We start from the raw sequence: 25,899 nt of genomic DNA, 5'->3' as shown, positions 1-25,899 counted from the left end.
GTAAGGGAAAATACGACAGTTTTGTAAGCGCATGGAGCTGTGGAGGTTGACAGGTATGAAAATGGCAAACATTGACAGGCACCCAAACTTCCCATTTGAGGGGAAACGTCATGCATCGAATGACTTAATCAAGAAAATATATAACCTTCAACTTTTTAATCACACCTCAAACGCTGGGGCTTCAAACTCGAACGCATCCAAACCATCAAACCTGGACCACACGCTCACTTCCGCCACGTGACCTCTGACGTAACTCCACCAGCCCCGCCCTCTGGAGCTCAGCAGCGGCGCTAGCAGGACACGAGTCTCATCTCTCGAGGAGGAGATCCCGAAAGTCACCCAAGAGAATTCCCCCACCCCGGCTACCCCTTCCCGCCTCCACTCGCACGCACACAGCCATGGCCGACAACGCCAGCTTGGAAAACCACCGCATCAAGAGCTTCAAAAACAAGGGGCGAGATGTCGAGGTGAGACGTCGGCTCTGTGCCTCACTTCATGGCTGATTTGAGCGCCTTCGAGCGCTTCTTTCCGGGCCTCGCTTGCTCGCTCGGAGGAGGAGCAGTAGCCCGGCCCCTGCTACAGCTTCAGGCGAGGCAACCTCCGCTAGCGTGGAGTGTTTGCTTTCTAAACTATTTACGAATTTCACATTTTTACGACTTCCGAGTTAGAATTAACTTGTGTTTTGTGATGCCCCCATTTTAATGCTAACATGTTTGGTGAAGACTGCGCAAATGGAGCATTGGTGATTAAGCTAGCTGTCAGTAGCGTTTAGCGCTGGAAGCTAGCTTGTTTGGCACCGGCCGCTTGTACAGCGGGCCTTTGCCGGGGATATAAGCGTCGTGTTTGCCCTCCTGTAACCCCCTTGCGGCTCCAGTTTCGAACATTATACCGGAGTGCGTTTGGCCTCGACGCTCTTGGAAGTGCAAACGCACCGTTTGGTTACATTTCAAAAGCGCCCGTCTAGCGAGCTAGCCAGGTGAGCTAGCTGAAGCGACTCCCAGGATTAAGCATTAATTACACGGTGACTCCACGGCCGTGTTTTCCAGCGTTTCTATAGCCAAGTCCAGTGTTGGGTTGGGTAGGTTATTGAAAACAGGAATCCGTTACTAGTTACTTTATTTAAAGCAGGGATGTCATGTGGGGCTGCAACCAACGACAATTTTAAAGGGACAGCGTGTTATAATTAATGTCTTCTAGTGGGACAAAGAACCGTTCATTCATAAAAATTGAATACTGGGAAAAATTACAATTGGTATGATGCTTCGGGATCATTTTTTTAAATCATAGGTTCTTGCACATATTGGAATCCTTACCTAAGGTCACCGCCTTGTTTGTCAGGCAACTTGCTGCTTTTCTGTGCTCTGGGGCACTGGTTTGCCTTCCTACTCCACAATACAGTGCCATCTAGTGGTCAAATAATGTACAGTGGGGCTTAAACAGTCTACTGGTCACAGGCTATTGAAACTATTAGTTAACTAATCAGATTTTTATTGTTTTCGATGTATCATGGAATTGATTTGTGACATGTGATGATAAATACAAGAAAAATGGGTGCAACGGAAAATAGGTTGTTTCTCGAACATGCTCAGGATTCGTACAAAAATTAAATATAAAGAGACGCTAGAAAATAAAGTAGGAACTATGTTCTGTCGGTAGAGACATTAATCCATTACTAGATAGATAGATACTTTATTCATCTCCGAAGGGAAATTCACATTTCCAGCAGCATCCCTGAGCTGAGAACAATACAATAATAAAGCAAAAAGAATACAATATACAAATACCCAGTGTGACGTGCAAATGCCCACTGTAGCGTGTTATATAGAATAACTAAATAGTGCTACACAGAATACATATTGCAATAAGAATCGATAATATGCAACGTAGGTGGTGTGGTTTACTGTGGGCTTGTACTCTGCCGGGTAGAGTTAAAGAGCCTCATGGCATGAGAAAGAAAAGATCTCTTCAGTCTGTCCGTAGTACAAGACAGTGACAACAGTCTGTCGCTGAAACTGCTCTTCTGTCTGGAGATAATGCTGTGTAGTGGATGCGATGGATTGTCCATGATTGACCGCAGCTTTTCCAGTGCCCGTATCTCAGCTACTGTTGTTAGGCTGTCCAGCTCTTTGCCCACAACAGAGCCAGTTTATTGAGACGAGTGGCATCCTTCTTCTTGACGCTGCCTCCCCAACACGCTGTCGCATAGAAGAGGGCGCTCGCCACAACTGTCTCATAGAATATTTTCAGGAGCTTTTTGCAGATTTTGAAGGAGGCCAGCCTTCTGAGGAAGTAAAGTCGGCTTTGCCCTTTCCTACATAGAGCTTCTGTGTTGGCAGTCCAGTCCAGTTTGTTGTCCAGCTGCACACCCAGGTGTTTGTAGGTCTGGACATATTCTACACATTCTCCTTTGATGGTTACAGGAACCGGGTGAGTTCTGGTTCTCCTGAAGTCCACCACCATCTCCCTGGTCTTGGTGGTGTTCAGGTGCAGGTGGTTTGCGTCGCTCCATCGGACAAAGTCCTGAATCAATTTCCTGTACTCCTCCTCCTGCCCGTTTCTGATACATCCCACGATCGCAGTGTCGTCGGCAAACTTTTGCACATGGCAGGACTCAGAGTTGTACTTAAAGTCCGATGTATATAGAGTGAATAGGAACGGAGAGAGCATGGTCCCCTGCGGAGATCCTGTGCTGCTAACCACAGTGTCCGATGTACAGCCCCCCTGTTTCACATACTGGGGTCTGCCTGTCAGGTAGTCAGCAATCCATTCTACAAGGTGTGAGCTAACTCCCATCTCAGTCAGTTTCCTACTCAGTAGCAGAGGCTGTATGGTATTGAAGGCACTGGAGAAGTCCAAAAATGTAATCCTTACAGCCCCCTTAGCCCTATCTAGGTGAGCGAGGGATCGGTGTAACATGTATACTATAGCATCCTCCACTCCCACTTTCTCCTGGTAAGCAAATTGCAGTAACTAAACCTCTTGTCTATTTTAAGGGACAAACAAATATTTAATACATTGAAATAGTCATGGCAAAATGAAGCTCCATAAAGCCCTCAAGGGGAATGCTCCACACAGGCGGTAAGATCGGGCCTAAAGAATTTAGCCCGACCTGACCCAAGTCGCGGGTATATAAACCTGAACCTGCCCAATTCTGACGGATTAACTTGATTTGATAACCGAGCCAAAATACACCCAAGGCCCTATTTTGCTGCCAAAGTAACACAAAGCTTTACTAGCGGCATTAGCTCAGGAGGGAGAGCGCTCGTCTCGAGATTAAGAGGTCGCAGGTTCGATTCCCCTGTGTTGGGTCTTGGGCAAGACACTGAATCCCTAGTGGCCCCCCCATAGCAGGTAGTTGCATGCCTGACGCTGCTATCGGTTAGTAAGTGTGTAAAAGGGAAATGCGTGAAGCACATTGTAAAGCGCTTTGGGAGGTCTTCATTGACTTGAAAAGAGCTGTATAAATGCAGACCATAAATGCTGACCATTCAATTTGATCGTACATACTTCTGCGCCAAACGGTCAAATCAAGTGTGCACTGCAAGTGCAGCGCCAAAATGAAATGTTCGGCGCCGAAGTCCGGATTTTGGCGACGTGCAGCGAACGAAAGTAAAACGAAACAAAATGGCCCTGAAAATAAAATCAAATTAATCAGATTACAAGCTGCAAATAGCAAAATATTTGGCCAAAAAGCAGAAAGTTTGTAAAGCTTGTAAGCTATTGGCAAGAAGCAGAAATGAGGTCTGACGTGAGGGAGGTGGAAGGAGGAAGCGGCGTGTCTTTTACCCCAACACAGAGGAAGAAAATTCTAGACGGATTGTTTGGTAAGCATTTTCTTTATCTAAATAATTATTTGAGTAAAAGTAAGTGCAAGCTGGGTAGATCCTCCATGAAGGGGAAAAAAAACTGCGACTGAGTAGCCTGACCGGCCCGACTTACTGATTGACATTTTAAGCCCCAACTCGGACCGAACCCTTTTCCACTTCAAAACACACTCAAAGCTAGCGAATCATTTCCGGAATCAGTGACATGGTACACCTGCTTCTCGTCACGACACACACCCCGACTCGCAGTACATGAACCACTCATCTTAAATACTCTGCTCATGATTAGAAATGCCGAGGAGCACATCACGACATTAAAATCAATTAAATATTTTCTTTGCCTGTCAGAATTGTCAATGTAACTAATATGATGTTCATTTTGTGAAGTACATTCAGTCGTCAACCACAAGTCTGAAACAAAAGTACTTAAAGATTCTCAACAGTTTTAACAAGTGGCGTTTGTTCTTCAGACTGCATGCATTTAATTTCAAATACGTTTGTCAGTCACAGTCTGGCATAACTCTTTTATAGCGAAATATACAAGTATAAAATGTACAATGCATGTCGTTAAAACCTTTATTGGCCTAAATGTTGCTTTAATTTTACCAATTTCGTTCAAATGTCTGTGTTCTTTAAATGTTGGTGCATCACCGATTTATGCATGGGTCTGCTTTACATAATCTCGCAACAGGTTAGGCAAAAATAGTCAAGTAGTCTTTTTTTTTATTGGCCGTATCCAGGCTAGAATGCTGCCAAAATTTAGAAGTAGTTGTAGTTGAGGTTATATTCATGCATAAATGCCCTTTTTTGTTGGAAAAAAACGTGTCTGATCACTATAGTCGACAATTAAATTCATTGTCAACTATTTCTTTTATTGAATTTTGTCGACAACATTGACAAATCGTTGCAGCTCTGATGTAGAACTGGGGCTGGATCCAGACTTTGTGTTCTGTAGCGGGCCGGAGCTGTAAAAGAATGTCAACTCCAAATTTTTAGCTTTGTTTTTCATTAAATGTTATCATTCAGCCTACATAAGTAACTTACCCTGCATGTTATAATCACGGATCTCAAGGAATCTCTTAACACATTCATTCACAAACAAAAATATTTTTATTTTTTGCCATTGAATGTGTCAACTGGTTTATTTTAGCAGTTGAGTAATTGCAGTTTTTCACCTAAACCGTCTGCGCACACTATACAAACTCAACAGTGCCATCTAGTGGAGAGAGCAATTTGTTTCCTTTATTTAAAAAGTATTTTTTGATAGGAGTGACCTAGAGACTTGCATCTATTTTTCACATACAGTGGGACCTCGGTTATCGTGGTTAATGGGGACCAAAACCACCCGCGAAAAGTGACAATCTACGAAGTAGCGACGCCCCTTCAAAAAAAAACATTTGTATTTTTAAACTATTTTATTCTATTATTATTATTTTTCAGACCTGCGAAGCTCTGAACCCGCGAACGTGGAACCACAAAGTAGCGACGCCCCTTCAAAAATGCTTAATATATATGTATTTTTAATTTTTTTTATTTTATTTTATTATTATTATTATTATTTTTTTTCAGACCTGCGAAGCTCTGAACCCGCGAACATGGAACCACGAAGTAGCGACGCCCCTTCAAAAATGCTTTGAAAAAATAAATAAATAAATAAATATATTTTTTAAATTTAATTATGATTTTTTTGGGCCCGCGAACGTCGAAGCGCGAAGTAGCGAGGTCCCACTGTACTCAGAAATTTATGGTGGGCCGGATTCCATCATTCAACGGGCTGGATTTAGCCGGCGGGCTATATGTTTGACATGCATGATTTAAAATGTAACTAGTTACAAATTACTGCATATAGCAGGGGTTTCAAACTTATTTTCACCAAGGGTGACCTATGTAATATCTGTCCTCAAAGGGCCTGATGTAATTATTAATGTTACTTATTTCACTCATTGGCATGGATATGGAAAAACTGCCATTTAGTGGCGCTTGGCTGTCTCTTCATGGGGATCATAGTCGATTATCTATTACAGTAAATTCTGTGCTTGTTTGCCGATTGATATAAGCTGACACCGAGATCTGAGTACTTTATTCTATGTTTGTAAATTTGACTTTGACGCTAGTATTTACAGTAGGGAGACTATCTGCATGAAGAGAAATCCAGCGTCCTTGGCTAGAGATCTCGCTTGCATTTAGTTGTACTTTGTAGGTGGATCTAAACATACCCACACATTGATGCTGGCGTATCGAGGGTTGTATTTTACTATGTAAGTGATGCAGAATTATTTAACATTCAGATGACATTGCAATTTATTATTTGCATCGAGTAACATTCTATGTTTTTACATAGATACATTTTATTAATAACACGTGACAATATATTTCACTCTGAAAAGTAATTGCAGTCCAAAAATATATTCCTTTGTTAGTACCCACACTGACCAAGTCACTCTTTTTAATTAAAAATGTTGAGACAGTCAAATAGGTTTTCAAATTAATGTAATTAGTTTTGTGTGTTCTTTAGAGCCTAAATGACCACATTTTTCTTTTGCGGTTTTATTGTAGTTTAGTGAATTATAGAAAATTCGTGTCATTTTTACAATGATTTTAGCCCACATTTTTTAAAATATAGGATACTGATGGTCCCTTAATGATACCTGATTCTTCCATTTAATGGTCGTGTAACGGGGAATTTTTATATCAAGGAACTTATCGTTCGTCTTTGCTTGTTGAAAATGAAAGATTACTGATGGGGCAATTAGAAATAATTGCTTTATTTAATCATATTGGAACATATTTGTTAGCTTTTCAGTAGGTTAAATTAAAGTACTACATTATCCCTGGCACGTCACCTTGCCTGGCACCTAGAACCTGGCTTAGAATTTGTGCGGACTAGAAAAAAAAATAATCACCTAAAACACCTTTCTGTATAAATATTCAAGAAGCCAGCAAGGAAAGAAATAAACATACAAAGCACGGTGACGTCTGTTCGAGAAAAATTAGTTGATGTTTTGGCCACATTATTCTTATATTATTGGGAGCAAATCGGGGGGGGGGTTGACAGTCCATATTTTATTCTATATTTGAAATTGCCATCTTAAATGGTGACTTGATCCATAAACCTGACCCAGGCAAAATAGGGGAGTGGAACGGCACAACAGAAAACATCAATCTCCAACCAAACCGTTCCGTCCTCCCAGTCCTGTTGCCTGATTAGTTAGCCCTGAACTTCACTGTCTTATCTTTGTGACAGAGCTAATGACTGTAAAATAAGTAATCTAACAAAAGTATGGAACATGGTGTTGTGAAATTTATCAATCTCTGATTGATTGATGCAATGTGTCTGTGAGAAAATCCAGATTTCTGTGTTACGAAAATGGTGCTTTACATTGGAGCCTTACAGACAGTCAGTCTCTAACCGTTGTTGTCAACAGAGTAACTTTGAGATGAGAAAGTATCAGTTTAACCCGTTGTGGTTGAGAGATTTTTAGTATAACGGGGTTCTGGCTGCACCAAGGGAATGAGTGGGTCGGGTCACCCAGCTGACGCCTAAACCTTTACGGTTGGCAAAGCTGGGATAACAGCGTCAGTCGGGTGCGGATTTCTGTCATAAGTTTGCCCGGCTGACGTCCTAAACTCGTCGCAGTGGGGATGTTGGGCGCAGGTATAACGGAGTCAGTTTGCCGCTTACTGGGGTCGACCAGCTGACGTCCGAAACCCATCCGCGTGGAGGCATCTGGCGATGCAGGGATAGCGGCGGCAGTCAGGCACAGACCTCCCTCACTGGGTCGCCCGGCTGACATCCTGAACTTGTGGCAGCGGGGAGGTCGTGAGTCGCGAGGCTAACTGAGGCAGCCAGGCACGGATCTCTGTCACAGGGTCGCCCACCTGACGTAGGAAACCTGTCGTGGCAGGGGTGCCTGGCGCAGCGGGGATAACTGCAGCAGTTGGGGGAGGACTTCTCTCACTTAGTCTTCCAGCTGACATCCTGAACCCATCGTAGGAAGGGTATCGGGTGCGGTGGGTATAACGGCGACAGTTGAGCACGGACCTCCGTCACTGGGTCGCGCGGCTGACATCCTGAACTCGTCGTGGCGGGAATAACTGAAGCAGTGGGGCGCAGATCTGTCAAAGGGTCACTCTGCTGACGTCCCGAACCCATCGCAGGGGGGTGTCTGGTGCAGCAGGGATAAAGGCGTCAGTTGGGCGCGGACCTCCATTATGTGGTCTTCCAGTTGACTTCCTGAACCCATCGCAGCAGGGGCATCAGGCGCGGCAGGGATAACGGCGGTAGTACGGTGCAGACCTCCGTCACTGGGTCGCCCAACTGAAGTCCCGAACTAACAGTTCCGGTTCGCCCCCACACTGTCACCTGCCTCAGTGCCAGCCAGCGCGCTCAATGTCTAAGGTCCCGGGAGCGGTCCCAGGCTTTAGGAGTAGAGGCGAGCGGTCACCCGGCGCGCTGGTTTGGCTGCGTTGTGGCCGTGGTTCCACCGCGTGGTCACTGCAAAAAAAAAAAAAAAAGCAAATATTAAATGCAGAGAAAATTAAATTCTGAGGGTGCAGCGAATTTTAACTCCCAAAATACAGAATTTATCAATTACAAAAATAGGTGCCAATTATTTCATAATTCACCTCTTTGTAGATGAAGCTTTGGCTTTTCCGGGATAAAACACAACAACAAATATGATTCAGTAAATTAAAAATAATTCTGAAGAAATTCAAGATCATTTCGCTTTCTGAATAATTTTCACAATCTTGAAAAATCTAAATGATGTACAATGAATATAAAACATTCACCAAATCCACCCAGTCTAAAACTTGCAGTTGAATGTTCAGCCACTGCTTGTTTTAAATGTTTGTGAGTCGGTGGAACAAGCTCATGACTGCTTTGACAGAAGGACTTTGCCAATGCATTCTTGATGCTATTTCAGGCATCCTGGATGGATCGTGCTGTAACCGCTGAAAGTTCTAATTAATTTATTGTTTCAGACGTTTGACATTCAAGTACTTTTTTAATATCTAATTGCATTGCTATGTTGCGACTATGGCTTACAAAGAATGCTCATCTAAGTGTTCCGATTATATTGTGCATGGGTTTAGTTTGCATTTGGCTGGATTAGGTCATGTCCACATTTTTGTAACAAGTGTGCATCTTGGCCGTTTTTTGCGAGTTTAGATGTGGAGCTGCTTTCGATATCCTGAAATGTTTTCACAGATCAGAAAAAATTACTGTTTTTCATGAGGAATTGGCCTTTTAAAATAACTATAAGCACAAGAAGGTCAATTCACCTGAATAATTGGCCCTTTAAAAACAATTTACAGACGAAAATTATTCATAAACTTAAGTTTACTTTCTTTTGTTACTTTTTTGAGTTGTTTTGGCACAAAGGGGTAGAGTGTGAAAGTTTTCCAAAAAAAGTATGTTGTGGCTTTTAAGCCAGTGATACGCAAGATATGAACAACAATGTATGGCCCCGTTAGTTGCTTGTTACTTAGAACTCTTCTTATTACATTAGACAACAATTGATAATTACTTAGTTAAATACAGTTGAGTTATGTTGGAGCGACTTTAAAATTAAAACTAAGTTAGCAATTTTGTCCAAATACATAACTATAAACTGTAGATTCTTGATGATTCTTGATTGTCTATAACTTATGCATCCCACTTTTTCGAAGGATTTTAACAGTGGCTCAAAACAACCCATCCTATTTTCTGACCCAAGTTTAGTTTTTTCTTGTCCAGTTGTAGTTTGCGGGAAGAAGCATTCTTACCCTCAGCTTTGGCTGTAAGGACATTACACAAGAGGCTATTTGGGAAAGCAACATGAACCCTTCGAAAGAGTCACAAGATCGCAAACGGCAAATGCCAACAGATGCACAAATACAGCAATTACTCCAACTTGTCTCTCCTCACCTCTGGGCTTTAACAAACGCTGGCTCTCAGGTGTTGGGGAAGGACCACTTTCAGATATCGTTCTTATGGCTGACCTACTAAGGCTGGCGAAAAATCAAATTAAATAGAACATTTTAGCATTTTAAAAATAAACGATATTTGTCTTTAAAAGAAATATCACAAAATAAACGAAAGCTAATGAGTTTCATTTCAAATAGTCAAGTCTGGTACTCACCATTAATTAAAATATTTTCTTAGTGCTAATATCCAAATATTTGAGTTTTAATTTTGAACATGGGACAGAATGATGCATTGTTGGTTTCCAATAAATGTTTGAATTGTTTTCTCTGTGGTATTCGACCAACAATGTTATGCAAAAGCTATTTTGCCTTGTCGTTGTGAAGCTGGGAAGTTCAGCTGAGTTTACTCAATCATTATACTGTTTTAAAATGTTGATGTAAATTTTTGGAAAACTACATTTTAATTATGTTAGATGTATTTAAGTCTGTTAGAATAACGAGAATTTTATTTTGCATATCTCACGCAAAGTTCCAAAAACTAGACAATTTGGACACTGACATTTACCTGTGGGTCTACTGAAGCAAATATTTCTTTTTTTGTTGAATTGACTTGAGACAATGTCATCATTTTAGTGTTCATGCTTTTCGTAACAATTTTGCTGTACTAGTTGTTTGATCACTGACATTTTCTGCAAATTTCCTATCCACATTTAGTTTACTACTGAAATTGTTTTTCTCTAACTGTGTTTCCCTCCTTTATCCCGTACAGACTATGCGAAGGCACCGGAATGAGGTGACAGTGGAGTTGAGAAAGGTATGAATCTCACACGCACACATATTTAAAGAAAAGGTGTGAACTGTCATTTCTAAGCACCTGTTCTGTAGTGATGACTGTGCAACCCCACACTCCCTTCTCAATAAAGGAAAGTACCGGTATTCTTCCCAAGAGTGTAGTGCTCCAAGGAATAGTCAAGTTACTAATTTCTCTTCACTGTCACATCAAGGCGCCAAACCAGCACATCTCTTTAAATCTCAAGAAAAGGAATCACACATTTCCTGAAAACACTGTTGAAACCACTGTATGCGATCCATTTGACCTCACATCACTATAAAATGTTTTGTCTGTTTGTTTCATCTATTAATCTCAGCTTGTGTGCTACAAAACGGCTCCATTGTCCACGTATAGAAAGTAACAAACACAGGGATGCACTAGGAAATCTATGGGAAAAGTCAACAAAAGTAATTGAGTCTTCTGCTCTTTAGTGCCTTTGTATGTCTGCATCACAGCAGTTTTAAACACTATTTTCTCCAGTGTAATCTTACAAAGCAGAGCAACTGAACTCAAGTCATTTCCTGTATCATAAACCCATTTTGCTGCATAAGTTTAGGTAAATTATTAAAACAACAAGTCCCGTATGATGCATTGGAAGCTTAACCATGTTAGTAAGCACATGGTGCTAAGCAGCAGGGTGTTTTGTGCCAACGGACTAAACGCTGTAACGTTAAAGCATCATGGCTAAGCAGTGCTGCGGTGGTGGTCTGGCGCCCAGCACATTCCACATCGGGTCAGGACCAAAACAGTGCAGTAGGCTGATTAGTCATCGCTGACGCACCACAGCATGATGCACAAGAATGTAGGCCAAGGGATTCTCCCCCTACGAGTGGAGTGTGTGTGCTTGTGTGCATTATTTGACAGTGTATTAGTGCTCCCACAAAGGATTGGGATGGATGCTCAAATTTGTGGAATTTTCAAATGAGAATGACTCCTCAACCCTTAAATAAGCATTTAGTTGTGGATGTCCTGCAATCACTGTGCTGCTTAGGATTCATGAATGCATTCAACCACCACCGATTTTTTTCCTGACTTCCCCTTTCCCCATACTAGAATAAACGAGACGAACACCTACTCAAGAAGAGGAACGTCCCACAAGAAGAAAGTCTGGAGGACTCTGACTTGGATTCCGATTTTAAAGGGGTAAACGACAAATCATTTATTACGTGAAATTTACAATTACTTAGTCATTTAATTAAGTAATTGAAGCAAATTGACTGCAAAAGTTGCAGAGTATTGCAGTATTATCAACATTAACTGTAATGACGCATACTATAAATGGTTGGGGATGACTACATTCTGCTTTTAGATAGATAGATAGATAGATAGATACTTTGTTCATCCCCGAAGGGAAATTCACATTTCCAGCAGCATCCCTGAGCTGAGAACAATCGAGAACAATCGAAAATAACACGGGAGCTGCTGGAGTGGCTGCCACGCTTAATAAACTTTTCACAGGGTTTGTACGGTGTTTGGAAATCCTTAAATGTTTGAGTTTTAAGTTGTGTTTTCAGGATTAAAAAGTGCTTGAATTATTTGTGAATTGCTTGAAAATACTTGAAATGTTCGCTATGTTTCTCAACAAGACTGCTTAAAAATGACACAGACGCTGCACTCTGGTGGCTTCTTTATGCCCTTGCATTGCTTCTTTCCTTGTGATTAATGGCAGCTGTCATTAGTTTGTCTGGCATTGGTCCTATGAAGCATCATCACCCCCTACGGGTCTCACCCAAGTAGACAAGTGCATGCTACACCTAAACAGGGCACTATTAAATGTATATGTATATTACATGTCAATTATGGACATTTTTTATGAGCCTTGCAAAAAAAATCAAGCAAGTGTTTTCCAGTAGTAATTTGCAATGGAAAGAACTTCCTGCAACTGAAAATGTAAGCTACATTTTACTGTCGTTTTACCCATCACCTATATGGAGAGAAAGTTGTCTCAAAAATATTTACACACGTATTGTTCAGATCTATATATATATATATTTGGGATTTACCTGAGATGTAAAAATCCTATGTCTTGATTAATGCATTCGCAAGATTGAAAATGGCATTTTTAAATCAGATATTTTTTGGCCCTGCAAAATACATGTTTCACCAGATTTATTCTTTTAATGGTACTGGAGAAATTTAACAATTGGCTTTAAAATCCCTTAAAATGTTTTTGAATTTGGCCATGAAAAAGATGTACGACCCCGATTTTAAAACTGCCCGCTTTTTAATAACTTCAAAAAGATGATTCTGGGAGATTTAAAACTTGACAACCAACCAAAACATGTTCTGCCACGTTTTAAATGAGCATCTCACTTTGCGCAGTGACCAGTTATAACTAAAACCCTGTTGTCCAAATTTTAATTTCAAAAAGATATTACTCAAAATCAATTCACACCAAGTAGATTTTCATTGGAGCATTCTTGACGCTTTGTAATTTTTGAGTTTTTGTATTGCTTTGCTGTTTTGGGGTAGCTCATTAGAACAATATGAAATTACTTTGCATTTAGGTTTTGCATGCTAGCTTAATTCATTTACTTGACATTTACTTAAAACCATGGGAGTCAGACGTTTTCATTCAACCTAATAACACTTTTAATAATGTTGTTCTCAAACATTTCAAAGTGTTATTATTACCGTTTCCGTGCCTTTCTTCGTCATATCAGTTTCCATTTTATCGTATTTAATCATGACAAAAATATAAAACATGATAGAAAAAGCAAGTTTATGTTTGCATGAGTGAAACGAAACACACTCAGCATATTTGGGAAACCTATGCTCTGATCTCCTTCCTCTCCCATTTTTCTCTTTTTTTTCCAGCAAAACGTTACGCTTGACACCATCCTACAGGTAAAAGCCAACCCCTTTCTTTTCTTTCCAAATATACTGTATATGTAAAAGATCATATTCTATAGAGACTCATCTCTTTCTGCCTCTCCCTCAGAATGCCACCAGTGACAATGCTGTCATCCAGCTAAGTGCTGTTCAGGCTGCCAGGTGACAAAATTCTCATACACACATATGCACACACAAGTGAGAACACACAAAATGATGCCAGTTCATCTTTTAACACGAGGGTGCTTTTTGTGTCTGCCAGAAAATTGCTGTCCAGCGACAGAAATCCCCCCATTGATGACTTAATAAAGTCTGGCATCCTGCCTATATTAGTCAATTGCCTGGAAAGAGATGACAAGTAAGTTTGAAACATTGAGGTAAATGCAAACTATTAGTGTGAGTGTGTGTGTGTGCGTATGGACGTGCAGCGGACAGATGACAGGACCAGGCCTAATATAACTGCATTCCTGCCTCTCCGGGGTCCTGAATTCCTAGGACCTATGTACGCCGCAGATGAGAGGATGATTAGCTGAACTGAAAGAATTTGAAGAAGCGCCATGACGGCATGAAGCAGTGATAATTGATAGTTTGAAAAACACTGAATTGCTTGTTTCAAATCAAAAAAAAGTGTTCTAGCAAAATTTTCATCCATCATCATCATCCTCCTGGACTGTCCCTGTAACTGTATCTTCTGATATCCGTCAGCCCCTCTCTTCAATTCGAGGCAGCTTGGGCCCTGACCAACATTGCCTCTGGAACGTCGGCACAGACTCAAGCGGTGGTTAAATCTAGTAAGTTGACCCGACACTGAGCCCTTAGTGTTCCCCAGCTATTTGTGTTTGCTAGCTGACTGCCCGGGAAATTCATCTTGTTTGTTTAAGACTCTACAATATTTTCCACACTCATTCAAAGAAATAAAGCATGTACAGCTGGCTGCAACATGAAATATGAACATTTGATTGAACTGGGTAAATGTTGGGAACATGTACTCTTGCAAGGTGTAGTGCGGCCACATTTTGGCTTTGAAGCAAAGATTTTAGAATTTACCGAGTTGAAATATAAATGGTAATACTATTACTAATTGAATGCAAATTTTTTTTGCTTGTCTCTGTCGTTTGATATTAACTGCCCCAAGACAATATGGTTATTTTTTGTCATATTTTATGTTGACAGTCCGTTTGTGTTTCTTTAGGCGCAGTGCCACTTTTCTTGCGACTGCTCGGCTCTCCTCATCAGAACGTATGCGAACAGGCTGTTTGGGCCCTGGGAAACATTATAGGTTAGTAAAATGTGTGCATGCTCATGCAAAAAAAATATTGTGTTTGAGTCATTTATTTAGTGTTTGCTTTCATTCAATAAGTCCTTACTAGGGATTTCATGATCGCAATTGTCTTTGATTTTAGCTTTCTGCCATGCAGAGTCCGTATCCACTAACTTGGCAATGCATGAAGGGGAAAATATTTTAAATTTTTCTCAAATGTAATTCTGTATGCCGTCTTTTTATGTGACCGCAACACAAGTAAATGTAAAAACAGAGAAAAATGTAACATTTAGCTATAAATAACTATTACTGTTAAGCAATAAAGTACTACGCATGGTTTATCCTTTGGTTTTGTCAAAATTTTAATTGTCCTTATTGTCATTGATAAGAACATTGTGAACATTGTTTACAATGCGATAAGACATGTCACTCCAGGATAAAGACGTAAAAAATTAAAGGAGAAAAAAATGTCAGGCTATTAAGGTAAAAATAATTTCCAGGTAGTTTTTGGAGTTAATAGTATCATTAGTGCAATAACACTTACAGCAACTGAGATCCCAAATAAGTTCATAAATATCACATGACTACCCATTTTTGTATACAATACTCATTCATATATACAAGCTACAACGTATACTGTATATTTTTCAGTCAGGTGTGCTTGTTGAGGGTGACGATGGCTCTGGGGAAGAACTGTCTCTGAGTTAGTCCTTTTCTAAGAGACCTCTAGCGCCTCTCAGAGGACAACACATCATAGAGATGACCCTCAAAATGTTCCCCCCCCCATAATTTTCCAATACCGATCAGCTGAAAGTCATGTGAATGGACCTGATTTCCCATCATGGGTTTTGGATATCGCTAGTACATACATTTTTAAGAATAAAAGACGGGAAAAATCCTCCTACGTGTAAACCAAAATCAAGAAATGTATCCTTTTAGTGTTTGCAATGTTAGAAAGAAGCACTGGTACAACATTTCTGAAAATATTTTGGTTCTAAATCATGGCCCCTGTATATTAATGAATTTAACGGTCTTATTTAAAATATTTCGATACCTATTGAATTTTCTCCATAAAGGATATATTTTTTTAATCTGTTTTATTATTGAATAACATTTAAAATGGGATTTAATCTTGTAAACTTCTAAAAATAAATATGTTTGTAAATTGTGAAGCTTCCCCATTAACTATACAGTGGTACCTTTTTATACAAGCACCTCTAAACACAAGAACCTCTGTATATGATTTTTATTTGCAACAAAAATCTTGCTCCCTGTAAGTAGTGAAATGCAAGTCACAGAGGCTGCCGCTCGAGACCGCTCGATGAAAACAATGTGCTGGAAATATTCTTTTGTATGTAGGTTTATTTAAAGTAACTAATTTTAAATATGCACTAAGTTGCATATGTTGCAATATCTTGATCTCATACCTAGCAACCACTGCTGATGGCTCGCCTTATCCATGACTATAAATCCTCCTTATTATTATTGTCATATCCGGAAAGACTACAAAGACTGAACTTGGACTTTTTGGAGCTCCGTAGAATTCGATTTGATTTAATTTTTGTGTTCAAAGTACTGCATGGAATGATCGATGTGCCTTTTGATCAATTTTTTGAGTTCTGTCGTGTTGATGGTTTACGTGGTCACGGGTGCCTAGACCTACCAGCAACTTGCACGGAAACTTTATTTCTTTCAGGATACCAAAAATTTGGAATTTTTTGCCTGACCGGGTTATTAGTGCAAATACGGTGCAAACCTTTAAGCAAAGGTTGGCAGAAACAGATCTGTCAAATTTCCTTAGGGGAGGGGGCGTAAGGTGACCATATTTGGCCATGCTCACTCTCAGCATTAGTTTTTCTTTTTGTGTCATGTTTTGATTAATGTATCCAACAATACCTTCAATAAACCTTCAATAAGCAATAATCTTACAAACACAATGCAGCACCTACTCACAGCAAAATTATGTAAAATATTGCAAAAATGGTTATGGATTAGAGCCACAATGAGCAAGATGAGATCAGTTATTTTTTCAGAAAATGTTAGGTTCACTTAGATGCTTTTTTGGAAGTCGGGAGCAGGCCAATTCGTTTTTAAGACTTTTATAACTGTAAAGTTTTTGAGCTACGGGCACTATCCTGGAACAAATTAAGCTCATATGAAGAGGTACCACTGTGCACTGCACAGAATAAGAAGTTGACATTGAGTAAGTGGATCCTTTGCACCTTCACTTTCAGGTGATGGGCCCCAGTGCAGGGATTACGTCATCTCACTGGGTGTGGTCAAGCCACTGCTTACCTTCATTGACCCGTCAATCCCCATCACGTTCCTTCGAAATGTCACGTGGGTCATTGTTAATCTCTGCCGCAATAAGGACCCGCCCCCGCCCATGGAGACGGTTCAAGAGGTAACATGCTTTGTCTTGACCCACTTATGTGGCATTTATTGGAACATTCAAACTGGACACTTGCCCGCCACCACGTTATTTTTCCTTTACTTGCTTCAGTTCGCCTTGCTTTTTTCTTTTAAAAAGTGCTTTCCACTCTTTGCTCGATTATATCCTAACTTTTTCCCTTCATTCTCTCATCCCTCCCATACAGATTTTGCCTGCCCTGTGTGTGTTGATACATCACACGGACATTAATGTGAGTATGAACCAAACCGTGGTTCCGCCCAATTTCGTTGTCACAATATGTTAACCCATTTTGTAACAATGACAATAAAGGTATATTCTATTCCATTCTATTCAAAAATCTGGCAAATATCACGCAACTTGAACTGTAATACTTTGCAGGGAATGCCGCGTTAAATTGTTACAATGTTGCATTAACGTAAATTGTTTGATTATTCCACCCATCCCAAATGATCCAAATTCTTCAGCGTGCACCTGACCTAATCCATACATTGTATGTATGTAGATCCTTGTCGACACAGTGTGGGCATTGTCTTACCTAACGGATGGTGGCAATGAGCAGATTCAAATGGTCATCGATTCTGGTGTCGTTCCACTTCTCGTACCTCTCCTCAGTCACCAGGAGGTGAAAGTACAGGTGAGTCTCCTAACTTGGATGACTGAATTAATATGCTTAATAATATGAATAAATAAATAAATTGCCCTCAATGGGTTTTCAATTGTAGACTGCAGCCCTGCGGGCAGTGGGTAACATTGTGACCGGCACTGATGAGCAGACGCAAGTCGTTCTCAACTGCGAGGTCCTCAGATACTTCCCTAACTTGCTCACACACCCTAAAGAAAAGATCAACAAGGTATCAAAAGCATCAATACAAAAAAATGTTTAACTTTCTCTCAAGTCGAGTTTTTAAGATTTGTTGTGGTATTTGTGTGTGCTATGTAGGAAGCGGTGTGGTTCCTGTCCAATATCACAGCAGGAAACCAGCAGCAGGTCCAGGCTGTGATTGACGCAGGACTCATCCCTATGATAATACATCAACTGGCCAAGGTTTCTTCTATTGTATTCCAAATTGCCTCGCGTTATGTTGTGTCATGGTGCTATAGCGGCTGGGTGGGTAGCGTGCAGCCGCACGGTGTGGAATCCAGGGTTCAATTCCAGGGTTCAATTCCAGTTTGCCTGTTCTCGCAGTGCCTGCCTGGGTTTGCTCCAGGCACTCAGTTTTCCTCCCCCCACATTCCAAAACATGCATGTCGGGTTGATTGGCCGGTCCGAATTGTCCCTCGGTGTGATTGAGTGAGTTGTCTGTTTCTGTAGCTTGCGACTGGCTGGCAAACAGTTCAGAGTGTCTACTGCCCGAAGATGGCTGGGATGGGCTCCAGCACCACCGCGACCTTAGTGAGGATAACCGGTGTAGAAAATGGATGGATGTCATGTCATTGCTGTAGTCTTATGTTTCAATTGTGCTCTAATACTCAACTTGGGACCTCTGCAGTGGAAATAACCCATGTTAAACAGCTTGCTTCTCCGCAGGGGGATTTTGGCACTCAGAAAGAGGCAGCGTGGGCCATCAGTAACCTCACCATCAGTGGAAGGAAAGATCAGGTGAGCTTTTTCAAGACAATCCAAAGAAGTATCCTAATCATCGATCATCAGCATATACGGTTTGACTTAGAATTGTATGTTGTTTTATTTTTTAATTATGACTGAACTTGCAACTCATTTAAGTCCACGTAAAATCTGACTTATGACCGGCTCGACTTATGTCGACCCGTGTTTTTGATCAAGGCCCGTACATTCTCAATTTATTTTGCACTGCATCAAGTGGCAGCCCGGCAACATGTGCGACAATTTTGGCAGCACGCCGGCACAGCAATATACCACTACATTCAGTATATAATTATATATAGTCGTGTCACCAGATAGTGACATCCCAGTTACTAGTTTTGAAGAAGCTCTTATTATGCTTTGACTCTTCCAAGTAGATATTGGGGAGGTTCTTATCACCTGATCAGAAATTTATCCCAATCATATGACTTCAAGCTGATCCTTCCTCTCCTTTTTCCTTTATGCACCTGCTCATTTCCTAAAGGAAATTACCAATCGTTGAAACAATAAATTACAATTAACTCCGCATAATGGATGTACATGTGAATGTGTTTTAGTCAGTGCCACGCCCTCTTGACACTTTTACTTCTAGTTGACAGCAGTGAAGTGTCTCCACATACAGGTCCCCAAATCTCTAGTTCCCTAGAACCAAAGACTCTGTGATCGGGAGATCCTTTGTTATGATAATCATTATTATGGCTGTGGTGTGTAGGTGGAGTACCTGGTGGAGAAAAATGTCATCCCTCCCTTCTGTAACCTCATGATGGTGAAGGACCCTCAGGTTGTGCAGGTTGTCTTGGACGGCCTCAAAAACATCCTCATCATGGCGGGTGAAGAGTCCAGCAACATTGCCGAGATCATCGAGGAGTGCGGAGGTGGGTGGCGTGGCAGTGGCCATTTCTTTTTTTATGCCTTGCTCTCTCCACATAAACACTGACTCCTAATTTCTCAGGTTTGGAGAAGATTGAAAGCTTGCAGCAGCATGAAAATGAAGACATCTACAAACTAGCCTTTGAGATTATTGATCAGTACTTTGCAGCAGATGATGTAAGTCCACACTGTCAACCGACCAGGGTTTGCATGGGTGCTTGATAACCCTGAAAATGCTTTAATTTTAATGTTTTTTTTTAAGATTTGAAAAGTGCTGGAATTTTGGGTGAAGTGCTTATAAATGCTTGAAATGGTTGCGATTGCCATATTTCTTGGCAGCCTGACTCGATAGACCACGCTTGGAATGAAGATAAATAAAATAAGTCTTCTTAAAAATTACGCTCAAACACCTGCTCTGGTGGCTTCTCATTACGATGTCATTTGAAGCGTCGTCGCACCCAAGAAGACCGGTGCATCAGACGAGTGATCGCAATTCCAACCTCTGTTTGGAAAACTTTCGGCTCTGCTTGCTGAAAAGAGCCTTTCAGCTCTTAACCGGCTCCTCAGATTTTTGATTTTTTTTTTTTTTAATTTTAAGCAATATATTATAAATTATAATAAAACATTATGCACTAATTATAAATTAATTTAAAAGTGTATATTCTTTTTGACTTTAACAGTAATCCACAGTGAATTTTTACTTAACTTAAACTTTCAAGCTCAGCACGGCAATGCAGTGGTTAGCACGTGTGCGGCACAGTTCTGAGGTCATGGGTTCAAATCCAGCTACCAACCTTCCTGTGTGGAGTTTGCATGTTCTCCCTGTGCTTGCGTGGGTTTCCTTCGGGCACTCCGGTTTCCTCCCACATTCCAAAAACATGCGTGTCAGGTTAATTGGCCGGTCAAAATTGTCCCTGTTTGCCCTGCGATTGGCTGGCAACCAGTTCAGGGTGTCGCCTGCCCACTGCCCGAAGATGGCTGGGATGGGCTCCAGCTCCCCCGCGACCCTACTGAGGATAAGCGGTGCAGATAATGGATGGATGGATTTTTACTAAGCAACTTTAAAGTCAAGCAACACAGAATCCCCGGAAACACACAACAATATGTAAAGTAAAAACATTTACATACTGCAGCAACAAATAAAAGTACAAAATAGTCAAGTTAAGTCATGTTAATTTGTATAGCCACTAATCACATGTCTAAAAGGGCTCTACAGGAGGGCTGCACGGTTTGGGAGAAAAACTTAATTGCGATTTTTCAGACCTGTGTTGCAATTGCAAAATATGCGATTTTCGATTTGAAAAAAAAACCCCAACTGCATTTCTGTGCTTGTTTTTTTTTTGGGCGAGAACATAATGACATGCCAACTTACCTCAAGATGACGCCCTTAGAGACTGAGAGTATACAACTGTAACAAAATAACTAGATTTCTAAATAAAAACAAAATTGCAGTTCTATAAATGGTCTTTATTGTCATTATACAAAAATTAAACTAAATTAGAGGGCGACTCCTTTCAGTGTAAGAAAGCAAAATAGAGAGCGGATGACGTGTAACCGCAACTTCTGCAAGTGCTTTGTAGTGATTCAAATACAAGCGTCACATATGTAGCGGTTTTCCGCCAGTGGTAGCTCCAAGTCGTCCGTTTCTTTGGTAGTGGATCAGGCGTTGGTGACTAGCTAAGTTCGGCAGTGGTGGTTTAAGAGTTGTTTGCCTAGCTGTTAGCGTTCCCTTCTGGCGTCGCCTCAGTCAATTCCCGGACTTGTTAAAGAACATTACGCAATCCCCTGATCTAAAACCTACAAAAATACTTTTAGATTTTTTAAAGGCCCACAAATACCTTTCTTTTTCACATTGTAGGGTGACGACGTTCCGTCCTTTGCTTTTGTGACATGTTGTTTGGGTAAAACATTTTGCATTTTGTTTATTTTTGTATCTATAATCAAATAATTTATGTATTTATTTTGATGCAATTCAAAGTGTGAGAAGGGTTCCATGAAAAACACATGACATTTTATTTAAAATATTTACAGATATACAAAATTTAGGTTTTTACACACTGAACAGATTTAATGTCGAATGATGACTCAGAATCCCTGAAAATGTAAAATATTAAAATATAAAATATAAATATTATTTTGTGCTATAAATAAATGATTAACAAAACTTAATAGTTTTATTTCAACCAATTTAGAAATAGAAATAAAATTATCAGCAGTCTCCAAAATTGGAAGATTGAATGCACTCTGGTTCAGAGCCATTAATATCATTAAAGGAGTCCAAATGTGGCTTATTTTTCTGCTATTGATATATAGTACTTTTTTTGTTCTCTGTATTTCACTCAATTTTTACCCAGCACTTATAGAGCCCTTTCCAATTTGCCAACAAGTGTGACGTAGCCAAGCTGCGCTCGCATTGTTTAGGCAGAATTCATGTCAATTTATACCAGCCCATTGAGAGGTCATGGACATGAACATCTTAAAAAAGCACAAAATATATCCAAGCAGCTAGATAGCAATGTTATTTTATTGAGCAAAGCCAACAACAACAACAAAAAAAACTTTTTTTTTTTTTTTGGGTCTTGACTTTGTTCTTTTAACGGTACTGAAAAATTTGGGAAATTGGCTTTGGACGTGCTTAAAAGTGCTTGAAATTGGCAATGAAAAAAGGTGATGAACCCTGACACCCATTTTTAAAATTCTGTAATTTTATAGATAATTGTATAGTCTATTTAATGGTTAATGGTCTGCATTTATATAGCGCTTTTCAAGTAACTGAAGACCTCCCAAAGCGCTTGACAATGTGATAACACATACCTATTCACACACTCAGACACATAGTCGGAATCAGCCATGCAAGGCGCCTATCAGCTTATTGGGCATCATTAGGGGTTCAGTGTCCTTCCCTCGGACACTTCGACATCTAACTCGGAGGAGCCGAGAAGCCCAGGAGGATCATTCTACGATGCATTCAATTTCTGTGTATGTAATGAGTAAAAATCTGATTTTAGGGGGGTTCAAAATTTCCCAGCCTTGGTTGCAGAACAATGTAGAACATCTAACAAGATTTGGTCTCTGTTCTTGTCAGATTTCATGTACATATGATCAATAATGATATTATAATTCACAATTATGATAATACCAACCGTAATAATGACAATAATACCAATAACAAGAACAACAATTTTAATGTTAATTATGATGTTGAGAACAATTAACCCCTTTACGTTCGCCAGGCTGTCAACCTGTTGATAAACGAATGCGAATATACTGCACTATGTCCATTGTTGACCATTTCGAAATATAATGATCACAGAAACATCACAATCGGTCTGAAACAAGATACCCGAAAACTATAACGTCTTGATAGTTCACCTAAAAGTCCCCAAGGAATTTGGCCGATGAGTTGATATTCTGCAGAAGTCATTTCATCCAGGACCATCCAGTGAATTCTAGAGTGTAAAATATTTACTCCAAAACTCACGATAATGCCAACAGATAAAAATAATTTGCCTTAAAGCATTTTTGCGTGCTTGGACGTTCATTGTCTAATCCATTTGTTTTGCCATATAATGTCCGTTTACAAATAAACAGACTCGTAAAACTATTGTCAATACAGCTGTTAGCGTCTGACCTTTTGATTGATATCACTGTCGGCCAATAGCAGGCATTTTTCTGTGGCCCAAAGTCCGCATTAGCCAATAAGGGCTTGTTTGATAAAAGGGATCACCTCCAGTTCAGAACACCTTCAGCTAGTAGTAACCAATTTAAAAGATTGATACATTACCCAATAAAATTCTGAACGGAACATAGCACATACATTCAATATGTGTTCAAACAGACCCCAAAATCAAAGTGCGCAACCCCACTTGTAATGCATTTTCAAACACCATTATTACGTGTAAGTGTGCACTATAATTGATTGACTTCTGGAAAGGGAAGTCAAACATTTACAACTCTTTCAAAATGTCTAAAAATTGGCAAAAGTAAAATACACTGTTGCAAAACTGTTAACTGTTCATCTCCAAAATGGCCACTTTTGGAAAGGCCTTGACCTACCATTAGAAAATGTGTAAAATACTACTGTGTCTAGTTTTTCAGATTGTGATCAAATTTGACAACGTGCCAGGTAAAGCTTCAAGCTATTGTCACACCTGTTTTTCAGCTAACATGCCCTTGTTGCACTCATCTACACGCATTTGATTGGAAAAAAAAAGCAGGGGAGTATAGAAACCTTCCGTTTTTGTATGATCCAATTCGATTACTCAATGTTAGTAGCACTTGCAGTGATTATTTCCGTTCGAGACGAAACATTTGAATCTTACCTTTCAAAAGAGACTAAAAGGGTCAATTTGCTCTAAATGGTTCATGAACAGCATTCAATTTACTTTGGGTACGTCATGGATTGGGACTCGAGGTGAATTTTACAGAAATGTTAAGTGGTCAAAATACTAGGCTTGTTCCCCACCCCCATCATCCCAAAAATCTTTTGCCAGCTTGACCTCACTGGCCAGGCTTCTCTGACTGATGAGAATTACAAATAATTCAATGGGTGAAGAATTATACAAGTTTTACAACAAGCAAAACTTGTTTTGGGCCTATTGTTCTATTAGAGTTTTGTTTAATGTAATAATGGATGCAAATGGATATTTGACTGTGGCCACCTTTTTTTTAGATCGACGAAGAGTCTAGCTTGATCCCGGAAACCACTCAAGGAGGAACTTTCAACTTTGAACCAGCTTCCAACATGCAAACAAAGGACTTTAATTTCTAAGAAGAACAAAAAGCAAAAGCCGTGATGTTTGCTTCAACCAGCTGCACGGGTACTCTGGTATTTCCACTCCCCTGGTTCCCACGACGACATTCATTTCTCCTGCAATCTGGCAATATGGAAGGATTCACGTCAATATAAATATTCACAAGCACCCATTGAGGGATTAATGGCCCTCACCGCTACACTGCAGGGGGTTGTGGAGTTTCTTTTTGTAATTTTTTTTTTAATGTTCAACCCTCTCCACCATCTGGCAACTTGAATCACAGCACTGATTTTTGCTTTGACATATCACATAACACAGGAAATGCAAAGGACAGAAGAGCAACAGCGGCAAGGTTTACTTGCCAAAATGTATAAAAGCACACTTGGGTTGGTAGTCTTGACTTGACTTGACTTGACTAGTCTGCCTCAGCGACACGCATGCAAACATGCACACTCTAACACATTTGGAATATTTGTGGACATACTTCTTTTCAAATCACAAATTGGGGGAGAAATGCTGATGTTTTTGTTATTTCACATTTGCTTTTGTGAAACCTCAACACATTTACACTACTTTGGGGTCACACAAGTTCATGCAAGTATCCCCCCCTTTTTTTTCCCAAGTTACCTTCTGTCACACTTTGCAAAACGAAGCCATGATTAACCACAGATGAGTTTGCTCCCCGTTCCAGTGAGTGAAAGGGCTTGAAATGGTGGCAGACTTGGTGGAGCTCCATGATGTCACCTTTTTTTTGTAAAACATTTTTTAATGTGACTTCTTGAATAATTCAACGGTGTCACGCTCCCTCCCAGCCCCAATCCATTTCCCCGCAAAAGTGATCTAACTGCCATTTTTTTCTTTACTGAGCTACCTGCAGGGAAGGACTCAGCAGAGTATGAAAATGGTTTGTGGGGAAGTGCAGAGACATTTGGTGTCCGCTGTAGCATGTCTAACAACCCCCCTAAGTTACCCCCGGACTGGACCGCACTGGATGTCCTGTTTGCTCATGATTCCCCTGTAATGTGAAATCTTTGAGTTAATTGTAGTAGCCGGGGCTGGAGGGGGATTTATCCCAGAATTTGCTCAAACTCTGACCCAGATGTAATCAAAAACATTTATTTCTTTTTTTGTGACGTGGTTACTTCTAGTTCGAGCTTCCAAATACCTTTTTGTTTTGTTCAGACCTTCATCGTGTTTTAGTTTTAAGAGTGTGATTAGGGGATTTAGGAGCAGGGTGCAGCGTGATATAACCACTGAAAGACTTTGGGGGAAATTCATCAAGTTGCCACAAATGTTAGTTCTGTTAAAAGAACAAAGACATTTGGGGAAAAGGTTGAACCATCACAAACAAAATACGGTCAACATTTTTCAAGTTAACTCAGAATTTAGGAAAAAGTACACATTTTATTATTTTTTATATATACATTTTTATTTTATTTGTAAAACCTTTTTTTTTACATTTTTAGTATTGAAAGTTTTTTTCTGTTTTGATTTGAAGAAACCAAACTGCAAATATTGCTTTAAAGAAAAAAAAAATAGTCTCATCTTTTGTTGTGAAGCTACAGCAAAACACTCAAAAACCTCATTGGGGGAGTTGACGGAA

At 40.1% G+C, this 25,899-nt stretch overlaps 1 protein-coding gene across 1 annotated transcript; it reads left to right on the top strand.

Annotated features, from left to right (window-relative positions):
• Positions 1-249: 249 nt before the first annotated feature.
• kpna3 (karyopherin alpha 3 (importin alpha 4)) lies at positions 250-24,687 on the top strand. The gene is made up of 17 exons (XM_088352201.1): positions 250-467; positions 10,501-10,545; positions 11,617-11,706; positions 13,381-13,410; positions 13,505-13,557; positions 13,658-13,753; positions 14,101-14,186; positions 14,588-14,674; positions 16,891-17,060; positions 17,254-17,298; positions 17,572-17,703; positions 17,792-17,920; positions 18,010-18,114; positions 18,598-18,669; positions 19,385-19,547; positions 19,625-19,719; positions 24,215-24,687. Exons 1-17 carry the CDS (start codon positions 399-401, stop codon positions 24,311-24,313), a joined length of 1,566 nt encoding a protein of 521 aa, XP_088208327.1. The 5' UTR covers positions 250-398; the 3' UTR covers positions 24,314-24,687.
• Positions 24,688-25,899: the final 1,212 nt, after the last annotated feature.

This window comes from Urocampus carinirostris, chromosome 14, assembly GCF_059441175.1.
Source record: "Urocampus carinirostris isolate Australia breed hairy pipefish chromosome 14, RoL_Ucar_1.0, whole genome shotgun sequence".
Taxonomy (NCBI): domain Eukaryota; kingdom Metazoa; phylum Chordata; class Actinopteri; order Syngnathiformes; family Syngnathidae; genus Urocampus; species Urocampus carinirostris.
This window is presented reverse-complemented; position numbering and strand designations above follow the sequence as displayed.

Excerpts from the sequence above, each read along its gene's own strand:
- kpna3 (XM_088352201.1), top strand. The coding sequence starts at position 399 with ATGGCCGACAACGCCAGCTTGGAAAACCACCGCATCAAGAGCTTCAAA. Across the intron at positions 13,754-14,100 it reads TGCCTGGAAAGAGATGACAA|CCCCTCTCTTCAATTCGAGG; the intron begins GTAAGTTTGAAA and ends GATATCCGTCAG. Across the intron at positions 17,061-17,253 it reads CCATGGAGACGGTTCAAGAG|ATTTTGCCTGCCCTGTGTGT; the intron begins GTAACATGCTTT and ends CCTCCCATACAG.